The 13,739-nt window shown below is 37.2% G+C and overlaps 1 protein-coding gene across 1 annotated transcript in view; it reads right to left on the minus strand.

Annotated features, from left to right (window-relative positions):
* otog (otogelin) overlaps window positions 1-13,739 on the minus strand; it is a 228,381-nt gene that overhangs the window by 171,655 nt on the left and 42,987 nt on the right. The window contains 5 exon segments of the mRNA XM_073050064.1: window positions 1,080-1,123; window positions 2,566-2,640; window positions 5,501-5,666; window positions 6,894-7,106; window positions 9,856-9,980. Coding sequence (XP_072906165.1) covers window positions 1,080-1,123; window positions 2,566-2,640; window positions 5,501-5,666; window positions 6,894-7,106; window positions 9,856-9,980 — 623 coding nt within the window.

Here is a 13,739-nt window from a genome sequence, read left to right on the forward strand (position 1 = left end):
TTTGCCAGCTTTACTGTACCTCAATCAAAAATGCCCTGTTTAAGTAAAAAGAAAAGTAATTATATGGCACTGCGCAGTACACCAAATAGTCTGCAAAGTCAAAGAAGTGGCTTTATGTATGGTTTATTTAACTACGTGGAAAATACAGCAGCTAATTTGTACACAGTAAACTCCTAAGACAGCAGTATGAGAATGATCAGAGTGTAGGCCAAGCTCCTGTTGACATTGAAATTCTCACCCACTTGTCTCTGTCCCTTGTACAGAATATAGCATTTTGCTGGAAATCTGCCTGTCACCTCATTGGAGCTGAGCTCACAGTGTAGTGCGGTGCAAGGCTTCTCCTAACACAGCTCAGTTTGCTGCTTTAAAAGAATGTGTCTGGCATCCTTATAACCCCAGTTCACCAGGTGTCAAGGTTGTCACTGTTATTGAAATTTTATGACAATCTTTGGCTGTGAGCAACTAATATTTATGGAGAATAAGAGGCAAACTTGTATTTTGGATTTTCTTCTCTCTAAAGTGTAAAAACGTTTGTTCAAATCCATGTGATTGTAAAACTGTAGCACAATACCAGTTTATAATTTTGTTACTGCTTTTTATGGGATGGTATAATCTCAAACCTAGTACATACTAATATCCAACTTTTCACACATGGTAACATCACATATGTGCTAAGGGCATCTCGATAATCTTTATTGTATGCAATATCATGAACAAATAATATACATGAAAATAAGTTTTGCAAATCAATCTGTAAGTAGCAAATACATATACAGATAGTTAATCATTGGCAATCACTATGTTTCATTACTGAAGAAAAAGCAGTTTATGATTCATCAGGACGTCGCTCGGGATAGAGTAGTTCAGATAGAGAGTGGCAGACATGGCGAACTGACAGCATTTAAGAACATTCTAGATGAGCACTTGAATTGCCCATTCAAGGAAGGTATTGGACCAAATACTGGGAGATGGAATTAGTACAGATGATGCCCACTGATTGCTGTGGAGGTGTTGGGCCAAATAATCAGATCCATAGTGCACATCTGTATAACACTAAGTTTAAATTTTCAGAAACTTACCCAGTTTCTGACTCTGAAATTGCATGGTGCCCTCAAAACATATCCTGAAAATGACAAGAAAGCTGTTACTTCTAAACCTTCAGTCTTCTTCTAAACATTTTCAGTTCATTGCATGTTATTTCAGTAGGGCTAGAGAAAAATTCAGTTATTTAATGAAAAATACCTCATGTTCAACTTACACAGCATAGTGTTTCATATTTCACATTATATTCCTCAACAAGTTAACATGATATACATTAGATATAACCAGCTACCTTCTTCAGTTCATCAACAAGACTAAAATGTAGAGATATTTATTCCTTTCCAACGCACAGCCACAACTTGCTCATAGGTTTAATTTCCTAATGGTTATCTTTAACGATCATCTTCAATACTCTGGAATTCTACATTAAGAGAATGTGTGCCTGCAGATGTGGAGGGGGAGAGTTCGACGGAGGTGGTGGGGAAAGAGGCAATGACACAGTTTCTACCTACACTGCACGCCATTTAAAGAGTCTCATATACTGTACAATAGAGTTTTAATGGACAAGACTCTGGCAACTTAGTTGAATCAAGTCAAACTGTTCTGGTCTTGAAAGGAATGTGGGGAAGCTAAGTCAGGATTTCACACACGCAAAGGAAGTTTCTTGGGAGCATTTTCTGAGCTATCTCCAGCACCTACTTTAATCAAGCTACACAATTTATTTATTTAAATTAATAGGACACATTTGTTTCAGCAGTGTGGCTTTTCCATCCATTTCAGGAGCTAATTCTAAGCCTTGATAATTTGGCTTTATGTCAGAAAAGATGGAGCATTTCTCTCTGCCCAATTTCTGTCCAATCTACTTTCCAGTGTTGATGCACCATCAATAACTCACTCTGAGACGTAAGAAGCGAGATATCGGCTTTTATTGACTGGAAGAATGAACAACACTACATCCTGGAGAATGAGGCTGGGCTCAGGCCTCAATCGCCTTTATACAGGGGTCTGTGGGAGGAGCCACAGGAGCAGTCAGCAGGGGTCTGTGGGAGGAGCCACAGAAGCAGTCCAGACAGGTATATGTAGTTCACCACAAGTGTTAACAAGAAAAACATCTTGGTTTTACTTATCAGAAATACTTTAGTCTGTATAGAATCTCAAATTACGTGTTTCAACAAGGTGATTGTGATAACCTTATACTTTATTGCATTTTCTGCCAGTTGAGGAGCCGTAAACAATGTTCAGTACTATACAAAGAAAAAGTTTTTTTCTAAAGAAACAGCAGAAAGTGATCAAAAAGCTGTTAGTAAATGATTTAAACAACCCATGCTATCCACATTGATGTTTTCTTTGCTATATTCTCCAAAGTGAAGGAAATTAAGGAGTAATTTAGAACACGAGTTATCATTCTTTAATTTGTTATAGGAGAACATAGAGGAGATGACAGTGAATATTGCAACTATCATTCAGGTTCAGAAAGTAAATACAGTAGTGTGAGATTAACAGAAAAGTGAAGTTGCTACTCACCACATTCCTGTGGAACTGATCGCCATCTCTCCAGGTGAATACTCTGTACCCATAAAATAACAAGGACAATCGTTTCTGTAAAATTGAAATGCATCATTTCAAAATATGTTTCCAAATTAACAAAATTCTATTCCAGTTAAAATGTAAGATTGACTCAAACCAAGAACAATTTGAAGATATTAATTAGCTTACTTACAAAGCTATGTTTTGTGGCAATGAACATAGTCTTTATTTAAATCAAGGGCATATTAATAGAGTACAAAACACCGCATTTATGATTTTGCTAAAAACAATGTACAATGAAAATTTCCACATTTGGGCTCTGAGATTGCTAGCCAATAGAAACTAATGCAGAAAGCTGATCATATAAAATTTCCTCCTGGATTAAGCCATCAGTATTTTCAAACTTGCATTAATATTTGATTACTATCAATAAACATTGGAATTAAATATTTGTTGTAACATGAATGTTCTCAGTTGTTGACATGAATCTATGATGCTACAAAGCAACATAATGAAGAAGAATATCAGCTTTAATTTTTATTTTGAGCTATTAAAATCAGTATTCAGAATCGTAACTATATTTAATTTTCTGTTGGCACTGTACATGTAAATCTATAAATATAACAGTTGATGAAGCGGTACTCAGGAACAAAAGTTAAACACAGCCCGCTAATTGTAGTCATAACCAGGTTCAAAGTTATTTCTGCAAATTCTTTCATTGAGTAGTTTGGTTTTTGGAAGAGAAGTACTGTATATGCGAATTTTGGGCTCAATCATTTTATTGTTCATTTATCAAATATGTCATTTTAATGCATTATTAATTTAAATCAAATTACTTTAAGATCAAAATAGAAATCATTAAAAATATTTTGAAATTAAATTGTTCCTACACGATGAAGACCGGTCTCCTGCTCAACCTAGAAGGATGGCCCTGCATCTAGTAAGATTGCAGAGGGCTCAGAGGGCGGAGAAATAGGAGCCAAACTTGATGTTGCCCGCATCAGAAAGCCATCGGAGGTGTCAGTGCACGAAGATGGCATGAAGTCCAAAAGTGAGTGTTTGTCTTTTCTTGAGATCACAAGACCCAGTTGGACGTTGTTAATGTGGAATGCTGCAAGTCCGATTCACTGGTTTATAGGCAGATGGCAGGGAAGCTGCACGAGCTCAGCCATAGTGAGGATTAGGCCTCAAGCCACAGTGTCACCTGTCTACAGCTGCCCAGGAGGGAGGCACTGGAGTCGGTGTGGCACAGCATGGCTTAGTGTCCAAGTTGGAGTCGGTGCTACCTCCAGCGTTCACTTGGCTGAAGACAAGCCATACCATGTTTGACTGCAGACTGCTGCAGTATTTCATGGATATCGTATACATGCTTGCTATCTTATAGGTGCTATATGTGCCTCATGCTGCATAGGACTGTTGCTACTTCTGCCTCCCCTCCCCCCCCCCACCTTCTTACTCTGACTTCTCAACTTTTTCTACAGTCCAGATAAGAGTTCTCGACTGTTCACTCTTTCCATAGATGCTGCGTGGCCTGCTGAATTCCTGCAGCAGTTTGTGTGATTTACCTATGACTGTGTTTTGCACCTTGGACCCAGAGGAACACCGTTTCATTTGGATGTATTCATGGGTATTCATACATGGTCAAATGACAATTAAACTTGAATTTGAACTTGGTCAACATTTTGTTAATTACTTGGCCTATCATTAAACCAAGAAACATTGTATACAAAACACATCCAATAGAATTCTAATACCTCTTTTAGCTCATGGAACTGCCAAATGAATTGACAGTAATTACTTTTGAGCTGATCTAAATAAAATCACCACCAAGCGATCTATCCAACATCTGAGAAAATTAAAGATCATTCACAGTTGCTATGGTTAAAAAATTATGACCGTTGTTTAATAACCCACTAAAGTTAACAGAATGCTTCACAGTAAGAGAGTTGATTCAGTAATATCAGTTATACATCTTTTTGACATGAACTATATTGTGTATCACATAATTTAAAATTCATTAATGAAAGCATCTAATTTTTTAGCAAGAACTTGAAGCAAGATCTTTTAAGAAAGGAATCTATGTTAGAAAATAAATGCTGCGTCATACGGCAATTCATTACATTTCACGTTTAGAACAATATTATATTACACCTGGCATTGGTTCTCAAACCAAAGTTATTAGTTCCATCAAATGCAACAAAGCATCTGAAGCAACATTAACCTGTGTAAAATTGCAAATACGATAATCTGATTAAATCATTAAAGTTACATTATATTTGCAATAACATAACACTTTTAGCAACTAATCAGCCCAATGGCTGAAAAAATATGCTTCACACCTAAAAATACAGGACTCTAAGTGCCAGGAACACAACCTAAATATAGAGCAAACAATTTTAACCATTATTATATCTAATCTACATGTGGGTTGTAGCAGATCCAAGTATTGACTGGAATTATGGCACAAAGCTAAGTTTTACCTTTTTACTACAAATGGGGCAAGTTATTCACAGTTCAAAGTACATACATTATTAAAGTATGCATAAATTATATAACCTTGAGATTCATCTCCTTACAATCACAAAACAAGAAACACAAAAGAAACTATTTTAAAAAGTCAACTAACACCCAATGTGCAGACAGAAAAGAAACATAAATCATGCAAACAATAAAAGCAAGCACCAGTAGTCTGAACAAAAATGAGTCCATAGACACAAAGCCTAGAGCTGGCTCACAGCTTCGGCCTCAGGGCTTTGCGTCCATGGACTCACTTCCGTGCTTTTTTTTAAACTTATTTGAAACTGGTGAAAATGTTTGCTTAAGAAAATAAACCAGCAACAGAGATTGAGAGGTGCATTAAAATGATCCCTTGCTGGAGTTAAATTTTTAGAAGCAAGTATTTCAGAACAGATTTTTCATGTTTGTCACTTACTTCATTACACACGTGCGTGTTTTAGTGTTGTAATATGTGCCATCAGGACAAGCACATCCCTCTGTGCATTCATTGGAACAATCTTCTGACATGGATAATGACTGGCATTTCTGATTGCAAAATGACACACAGGGGCCATAGACCATAGTACTTGGACACTGAATGGCTGCAAAGATTAAAAATGTGTATTAAGGATACAATTTCTCAGAAAATTAAGATTCCTTAACATAAAATAGTTACTTCATGACACATGGATGCTGCTGTTCATTGAAGCATTAATGAAATGTATCTCATGAGTTCGTAGATTCAGTCTCACACTGCTGAGTCATCAGCATTTCCACATTATTGCAAGTGAAAACTAGGCAACTTTCCACAGAAAGAGATAAAGGATTCGGGGCACTCCTGAAGCTGTGCCTTCAAATATATTTCAGCAATAAGCTGCAAGTGGACTCATAAATGTATCAAATCATTTCCAAAGTTCTTTAATTAATCCTTTTGAACATGCAATATCCTAACAAGATTACTCTGAGTATAATTACATATGTTATAGACCTTTTTGCATTCAATATGGATCCTTGCACTGATTTCTGGAAAAAAGCTGCCTGTCTTAAAACTAAAACACAATAACATACAGCAAACCAGATTCTATGTGTTACATTATTTAATTCACTTCCTGCACATTTTCAATGCTATTACTGATATTCATAATTCTTGCCAGTAAAATTCTTCAAGATCAAGAATTTGGTCTTTTGGTAAATATTTTAAAGAAATTAAATCTTACTATACATCATTTATTGAATCAATAAAGATACGGTAATTTCCTTTTGGCATCAGGAAGATTTTTCTTTGATGCTTGATTACACTGATGTAGCTAAACATTCGGAGCCATTTTTTACTCCATTCTACACACTGTTAAGCACCTCACCCAAAAAATAAAGAATTTATTTTACAATCACACCATGCTTTTCCAACTCCTCTCCTTTTCTATCCAGTTTAAATGGACTCTCTTCACTGACTTTCATACAATGTCAACTAAACCAGACTTCACAGGTGAGTTGGCATTTTGTTTTCTCATAAGAACATAAGAAAAAGGAGCCAAAGAAGACCACCTAGACCCTTAAGTGCGCCCCATTCTTCTATATGATCATGACTGATCTGCCTCAAGCCACATTTCTTCCATGCAGTTCACCACAGACCTCAATTCCATGATCCTCCAAAAAATTGCCAAAAAAATTTCCAAAAAGTCCTACTCCAACTTGTCACCCTCCCTTATTTGCCCTTGTTTACCTCTATCTTAAAGATACTTAAAGACTGTTTCTATCACTCTTGAGGAAGAGATTCAAGGTACCATATGAGAAAAATAAAATCTTATCATTAACAAAGTATGGCTTACCACACTCCGAAACATTGGATCTGAAGTCCACAGGAATGCCGAAGTTTCCACACTGCCGAGCATAATGAGCAACAGCTGAGCACATACATGTTTCTCCACATTTGCAGGTGTCAGTCTTGCATTGTTGTTGATAAAGATCAGGACTCAGATACTGATGGCAGGATGCAAAAAGATATCCACTGATAATGCTACACTTCTCTGCAGCATATGAGGCTGAAAATGAAATATATGTTAAAATAACATGAAATTAGGACATTATTTTCTTCAGTGTCCCATACCAAATATCCCTAAAGCCTAACTGTTAGCATTTACCTTAACTTCACATACTAAGAACAATCCACAGAATTAACTCCTTGCTGCCCACTTCATCTATGGAAAGTGAAAAGCTTGCAGATATTGGAAATCTAAAACTAAAAACTGAGGCTGCAGGAAATAGCCAGTGGATCTCTTAATGTTTCAAGTCAATTATCATTCCTGGGAGCTGCTTATCAATAAAAGACCATCAACCTGAAACATTAACCATGTTTCTCTCTCCATGGTTTCTGGCATTTCCAAAGAAAATCTTTGCAAACCTCATTTACTCCAAATAGAAAATGGTTTCTGGTGCTTATTTCAAATTTAAAAACACTTTTCTTTTTCCTATTTCAGTCTCACTTTTTTTCCTCTCAAGTCACTATTTTTTCTTTCCATGTATCTAATTTAATTATGTTAAATTATATTCTTTCTCATTCAATATAGCTTTGTTGCTTTGGCTGATAAAATCATAAATGTTCTTCCCCTGATTGCGTGTGTTTCTTACAGATACTCTAGTATCCTCCCATGTTCTAAGAAAGTACAAGTTGTACATTAATTGTTTGGCGTGGACATGTTGAGCTGGAAGGGCCTGTTACCATGCTGCATCTCTAAATAAAGAAAAATATCCCCCACTTACCTTACCATTGCATTGGCATTTCAAATTTCTACTACATTAATCCTTCATGGCAAGGAATACATTTTATGGAGCATTTCACAAGATTTCCTGCTCTTGTACTGTAGAAAATGGAACAGTTACAGCACAGGAACAGGCTCTTCATCCTTTAGTGTCTGTGCCATGATTAATTAATCTCAATTTCTTCTGCCTATCTGTGACCCATATCCCTCCAGTCCCTAAATATCCACACGTCTATTTAACTGTCATTACTATCTCTACCTCCATCACTATCCCCAACAACCCATTCCTGGCACCTACCACACTTTATGTGAGAAGTTTGCCTCAAATGTTCTTGCTTTAAATGCATGCCCTCCAGCATTTGACATTTCTAGCTTGGGGGAAAGATTCCAACTATTTACCCTCTCATAATTTTAATGAACTTCTTATCAGATCTCCTCTCAGTCTCTACCCTCCAGAGAAAACAGCTCAAATATGTCCAACTTCTCCTTGTAGTCCATGCCCTCTAATTTAGGCAGCATTTCTAGAGCCTTCACATACTTCTTGAAAATAGGGCAAACAGATTATGCTCCACAGGTGGCTCTGTGCTGTTAAGAATCCTAATAGTAACTGTCTACTTTCCTTTTATATTTGACACTTGTTCATTTTAAACTCCATCAGCCATTTCTCCACCCATATCTGTAACTGGCCTGTATTCTGCTGTATTCACTAACAACTACACTGCTCCAAAGAGCGCTATATGAAGTCATTCTTACTATTAGGCTCTATAATGAGTCAACCTATAGCCAGGGCAGTGATGACCCACTCCTGTTAAACTGTTTGTGATAACTTATGTTTTATCTCTTCTTAATTCTCTTCTAATATTTGTACATCTGAGCATTTGTAATGCTACTGTCACACTGTAATTTCCTTTGGGATCAATAAAGTATCTATCTATCTGTCTAACAGCACTCTACACAGCTCACAATTCCACCAATCTTTACATTGTTTGCAAATTTACTAATCCACACAGCTACATTTTACACTACATGTGTCACAAACAACAGAGGTCCCAGCACTGATCTCAGTGAACACCACTGGTCATGAACCTCCAACCACAGTAACACCCCTATCCTCTGCCTTCTATAGGCAAGCCAATTCTGAATCTCAGTGATCCTGCATATCTCTTCTTCAAATCATTACATTTCTAATGGTTAGTTTACCAAAACAACACCTCCTGATGCAGATTTGAAACTCTACAAATAAGTATGGTAGATGCACAACTTCAAGGGTACAGTTTGGTTTGAAGACTTGTAGCTCAATGGAGTTTATTTATCAGAGTGTTTCCATCCTACCCTCTTGCTGTGAAATGGAGATTGCTAATACAAAGGAATTTTCATCTTATAAAGATGAAATTGTGTTTTTATAGATACAAATCAGATGTTCCTAATAATAGCAAGGAAATCTGAATCTATGTCAAACATATTTGAAAAATATTTATTAAATGGGAGTTAATTATTTGAAGGGATTTAAAATAACAGATGAACAGGTATTTTGGTAATCTTTGAGATTCAGGTCTAATTGACTAATTAGTTGAAATACATTGCTGTAAAGTATATCAGAACCCCCTAAACTGGCTTTAATCTGTTAAACTCAATTTGATTGCAATTAGAATTACTTGAAATCCTGCTAGCAGTACTGCAGTAAATTATAGTGCTGCATCTAGAGGCCTTATCACATTGGTATCTCTAACACTCAAATTTGTTTCGTTTTGTAAATTTTGTAGCAGCTCACCTTTTTGAATGGTCTTTGATAAATACTGTACATGTAGAAATTCATCCCCACCAATGCAGCAAATGCTCGGGATAATTGCATACACACATTGTACTCTGGCACTGCATTTATTTCTGACATCGAGATGTCAGACATAGATGTCTTTACACCACCACATCAGTGGGTGAATATCTCACTACCAAAATCTGGATAGCTTAACTGAAAGAAAGTGGAACATGGAAAAGAATATCAGCAACAGAATACACTCTGTCTCAGACTCACCATACTGCTGGTGAGTATCACATGGATCCACTTCAGGAATGTTGGCACCTGGGTTACAAGCTGTGGAGACTCTCCAGGAATTGGCAAAGATCTGCGGCGTGCTTTCAATCATTCCCCCTGGGGACCTGTGTAAATAAGGAGAATTTGAGAAGCTTGTACTTAAGACCAATGGAAACAAGTTTAAGGTGGAGACCAAAACAGACCCATTTTCTGCAGCTCCTTAGGTAAGTTTATAACACACAGCTTTTAAATACAATCATTTTGTTACAGGTTCCTTACGGTTGTTATAGCTGGGGGTGGTACTGGGGATAAGCTCTCGCTACCTATTAAATGCTCCCAATAGTGTGTGTCTCAATTAGCCTCTGAAAATGAAGTCCAGCTGCTGTCATTCACATGTGGCTTAGCTACCAAGCCTGGTGGAACCATTTCTACTGACAGGAGAAGGGGCAAAGACAGGCTACTGGCACCTTAAAGTCTGTCACTCCAGAAAGATGAGGCTCATCAGCCATGATTGGCAGCTCATCTAGAAGGAGGACAACTCTGATCTCAAACCACCACTGCTACACCCACTCATGGGGAAGATTTCAAGAGTAAACTCCGAGGAAAAATCTGGAGCTGCAGTCCCTAAAACAGTCCAACCTTGAGTCCAATGCTGAATAGCAATTCCTGTAACACTGCTGCTGCCAAACTGTATCGGTCTCTGCAATTCCTTTGGATTTATGAGCTGTGTGGAGAGGGGGAGCCTGCTACTTGGGTCACAGTTGGATCTCCATACCATATAGAATATCGTATAGCTATCATATAGACAGCTGGGGCACAACGTCCATGGTCAACCCCAATTTTGTTACAGAATCCTGTACAGAGAACTCAAAGTCAAAAAAACTTAATCATGAAACTAACTGAACATATCTGCAAAGGTTTGGATTTTGCAGAGAAATGCCAAAAAGTCCACTCCCATTTAAGTACCAAGATGTTCAAAGTTTCCATGCATTCACGTGTGAACATGTAAGTCATGCACTATTGATACCTACTAGCTGGCATTTTGTTAACTATTTAGCACTACCAAATCCTGCAGACAGACATATGTGTAGTAGCTTCACAGTACTTAAGCAGGGGATTTGCCTAAACTTTATCTATGTTGAACCGGGGCAGGAATAGCAGCTTCATTCATTTGAGTCAAGAGAACAAATGCAAAAAAAAAGACAACTTTTAATTCAATTATATTTCTGAATGTTGGAACTTAATTAAAGGCTTTATTGTTTTCATATTTTAAACAGTTTTAAAGTTGTTTAATACTTATTTCAGATGTTTTCAATGTCTATTTTTCTAACAATTTGTACATTTAAACATTTTGATTGTTTCTAAATGCCTGCAATATTCAGAAACATTAAACGCTTGGACAGATGACTAAAACAAGGGGTGTGGCTTAGCTTTAACTAGATGTGGCTGAAATAGTGAACAGGGCCCAAGTGATGTTAATGGGGGCACTATTATAATTCTTTTACTTATTTTGTAGTAGTTTAATCTATTTTAACTATGTTTTAAATAATCTTTCTAATAACTTTAAATTCTTCTAAGTAACTAGGATAAATTTCATCAGTCCCTACATTTCTATCAATTGGAAACATTTAGAGTCAGTTGAATATATCTGAGGAGCAATCAAAAGATTATCAGAGAGATAATCCTATGATCTGAAGCATGAAACCTGGTTACAAGTAATGAAGCTCTCTGCCTCACAGGACAGTATAGGCTAGAGACATTTGTGGCTCCCAGTATCCTCAGAGTATGTTCAACTGAGACATCAGCATGGAAACACTGATTTTATTATTATTTACTGAGATACAGTGCGGAATAGGCCCTTCCAGATCTTCCAGCCGTGCTGCCGGCAATCCCCCAATTAACCCTTGCCTAATCACAGGGCAATTTCACCAATGAGCCTACCAACCAGTAAGACTTTGGACCGCAGGAGGAAACCAGAACACCCGGACATGCAAAACCCACCACACATGCAAACTCCTTTCAGGTAGTGACGGGAATTGAACCTTAGTCGCCTGTGCTGTAAGGCGGTGCGTTAACCACTACACTACCGTGTCTTACTTGAAGCACACAGGACATCATGAGTATTATTTGGACAAATAAACGTTTCTTTTTAAAGTTCTTATGATTGCTTGCATATTGGCTGGCCTCTCTTTTGCTAAGCTACAAATTGAAATCATTCAAAGCTCTGATACCACGTCCTACATCCCGCCCTGAGCCCGTTGACCAACACTGACTCCTTTTAAGCAAAGATTTGATTCTAAAGTTTTGAACCTTGTTTTCACATGCTTCCACAGGATGACCCACATACACTGTAACCACTTGAACAGCCCTCTGAGACACCTTCACTTTTCCATTTCTGACCTTCTGATCATCACTGATTTTAATCATTCCAACATACATTTTTTGCCTTCAGATGTCAAGGTCTGAAACACAAGAACTCTTTTTTTTAGCATTCTCTACCTGTCTACCCTTTTTTCCTTCTAGGCCAAACTCACTGCTAAATATCAGTCTGAGAATTTGCTTGACACCAATCTCATACACTGCTAATGTTTTCTTCATTTTACATGGAACACCAAAACTTCAAGGTCACACATCATCCTGACTTCACTATTGTCAAGTCAAAATTGTAATGATAATGTGGAAGATCCTTTACCACCGAGACTCAATTCAAGAAGCCCACTCACCATGTATGTAGCCCTCTTCATTCTTCTAGCAGTGAGCTCTAGATTTCCAGACCATGCTCAATGAAAAATTCTTCCCTCGGATTCCCTCAAATCCTTCTACAATTTACATTAAATTCATGCTTAGGACCTGGTTTTTGAATTATCTGTCAAGGGAAATAAGGTACTCCTATTCTCTCAATGTAGATCTCTCATAATGCTTACACCTCAATTAAATCTCCACTGAATCTCTGTTGTTCCAAAGAAAATATCCTTAGGCTATTTTTCTCTTTTACAATGGTTCAGCACTGCTAACATTCTTGTCAATTTCCTGTTAGTCTTCTTCTATGTCTTTATATGACCAGCATCATACACAGCACACTCATTTTAGTGTAACAACTTATATCTACAATTTGATCATAACCTCCCTGTTTTTATGCTAATCAGCTCAAAATTGCAAGCATTCTCAACGGTAACTTAAGCATTTTATTCTCTTGCTTTAAATGTCTCTAGTAGAATTTAAATTGACATCCTTCTACTAAGTTATTTTCAAGTAGTTTGCGGCTATCTTCTTTACTATCAACCACGTCCAAAAGCAAATTCCCTAATGATAACTCCTATATTTAAATCCAAATCATTGATACAAACTTCCAAACAAAGGGTCCAGAAGTGAGTCCTGCACAACTCTATTGCAAAGACCTAATACTTATTAACCATTATCCTTTAGTTCCAGACAACTTATCATCTTCTCTTGATTCATTTTTTTTTTGCTGTCCAGTCTTTTACATGGATCCTTGGGAAAAGGCTTTGCTGAAGCCCTCATGGCCTGTATGAAATATAACATCCTTAAATCCACTCTCATTGTTTTGCTTCAACAAAAAGTTGATGTTTAAGCTTAATTATCATTTAACCATACATGAATACAGTCAAACAAAACAGCTTTCCTCCAGGGCCAATGTGCAAAACAGAGTAACAACAGTTATACACATCACAAGGCACATAGAGCACATATAAGATAACAAGTAAACAGACAGTCACACAAAAAAATATATAGCCCAAGTCACTACTGTAATTGATGTGCATGGGTGTTATCAGCAAGAACAAGTAGCTCTCAACAGTCCACAGACGAACATTCGGACGTCCGCGTGTAATTGAGCTCGTCTCCCACTGAGGAAATTCTGGGTG

The sequence above is a fragment of the Hemitrygon akajei genome, chromosome 6, assembly GCF_048418815.1.
Source record: "Hemitrygon akajei chromosome 6, sHemAka1.3, whole genome shotgun sequence".
Lineage (NCBI taxonomy): Eukaryota > Metazoa > Chordata > Chondrichthyes > Myliobatiformes > Dasyatidae > Hemitrygon > Hemitrygon akajei.